At 29.6% G+C, this 1,978-nt stretch overlaps 1 protein-coding gene across 1 annotated transcript in view; it reads right to left on the reverse strand.

The window, feature by feature from the left end:
- Positions 1 to 1,489: 1,489 nt before the first annotated feature.
- The window catches only part of LOC105817324 (GLIPR1-like protein 1), a 6,388-nt gene continuing 5,899 nt past the window's right edge, over positions 1,490 to 1,978 (reverse strand). The window contains 1 exon segment of the mRNA XM_012652980.1: positions 1,490 to 1,601. Coding sequence (XP_012508434.1) covers positions 1,490 to 1,601 — 112 coding nt within the window.

Genomic DNA, 1,978 nt, shown 5'->3' on the forward strand with positions numbered 1-1,978 from the left:
TTAAATTTAGACACCAAATAAGAGTTTAGAAAATTTAATAGACAGTTAAACTGATGATGAATTATATTTAGCTATAAACTATTCCTTTATTGCCGTATTTGAAACTTTCTTTGATATATAAAGGACAATTGAAAGATTCTCACAAGAATAAAAGCTATGCAGAATTAATTAAAGGCTATCCGCTCAGGCACTTTCCCAATCAGAAGTGGATTTTCTGTCAATAAAACAAATGGTTAAGAGCACAATTTAGTTTCAAGGGTAGGAAATAATAAAATCAATACTAAAATATCTAGATAGGTACTATTAGGTCTAATAATTTTTCAAATCCATAAATAGAAAAAAGTTTAATACTATAAAAAGAAAAGCATTCATTTGCTTTTCTGAATTTTGGAATAAGATAATTCACTTAGGAAAATTAGCTTGACTTTCTAACTTAAGAAAATGAAAGCATTCTACCCAATCCTACGTTACTTAAAAACCTTTATAATGCTCCCTACCAATAATGTCATGTCAACAAATATTTTTAGAACACTTCTTGTGTGGAAGGCTCAAAAATAAACAAAACGATAAAGTAGTTAACTTTATTTCTGGCACTCCATCATGCTCAATTTAAGTCCCAGAACAAGCGTAATTTCTTCATGTTGAGTTTCATGTACCAAGAACCCTTCGCAAACAATTTCATTCATTTCTGAAATAGTCTTTGCTCCAAATATTGCTCCATATCTTTCCACATCAAAAGTTTTCTCCCCAGTTTGCTGTTCTAATAGGCTCTTGCACTTTAATAATTCATTTATTTGAGTTTTTACTACATATTTAGCATAATTCTAGGCTTTAGATATAATGGCTATCAGGCAAAAATAAAGTCCCTTTCATTGCAGGAAAGTGAGAGGGGAATTTTTATCATCAATTTTAGAACCGAATAAATAAAATGAATAAAATGATAATTTCGGAAAGTAATAAAATGCTATGAAAAATATACACTGAGTTAAATGATAGAAAATAATGAGGAACTTAATTATAATAATATCTAAAATGTCTTGAGAACTTACTTTGTTTGGGGCTCAAATAACTGTAATAATTCATCATAGTTAATCCTTTTAATCAATCACCTCTGAGTTAAGCCATCTGACTCTAAGGCCTGCATAGTTACCATTAGGCTATATCTCTTGTTTCTCAAAAAAATAAGTCACCTAAGCTAAAACTCAGTTTTTTATAAAGACTGACCAGCAAAAAAGAGAAAACACAATCCAGATTCATAGGATGAAAATGGAACACAGTTGCACCTCATTCCTTTCTGTTCTATGGCTTAAGAGAAAAAATAATCAGTGAAGAAAGGAAGGATTGTCTGAGTTTAAATATGATGATTATGACAAAGGATTTATAAAATCAGCAGCAATAAAATCTTGCCCATAAATTATGTACTTGAGAAGCCAAATTTAAAAATACAATGAATTTGTGAAAACTTTTCTCTCCCAATAGAATGTTATGATTATTTTTTTCCTTTTTGCTTATGGCAGAGCTTCTTTACACATTTCTCTTCCTTTGAGCACAGAGAGCAAGGTTCTCCTCTCCTATAAGGGCGAGTACTTACATAATTTCCTCTGTAAAAAAGAGAGACATCGATTAGCCAAATGACTATTAATTTCTTTAATTTAGTGCATGCATTTATGCAAGTTGTTCTGATCATTCACTAAGTCATGAATGTTGAAAAGGAAAAATAACTTTGTTCCAATTTTATGCTCATTTCTTTTGTAAAAAGAAACTATTAAAACTGTTATTTACAGGATGTCCCTAAATCACATGGCAGTTATATTCTTGAATATTTTATAGAATACAAAGTAGATGGGAATCTATGTTAATTATGGCTGTTAGAGCCATAAAGTTTTTTGTCATAGATACTATGATTATTTCTTCATTTTGTAAAATTTAGATTGCAAATGAAAACATGTGCTTTATGATTTAACTTAAAAGTACAATG

Source organism: Propithecus coquereli, unplaced genomic scaffold, assembly GCF_000956105.1.
Source record: "Propithecus coquereli isolate 6110/MARCELLA unplaced genomic scaffold, Pcoq_1.0 Scaffold407, whole genome shotgun sequence".
NCBI classification, from domain to species: Eukaryota; Metazoa; Chordata; class Mammalia; order Primates; family Indriidae; genus Propithecus; species Propithecus coquereli.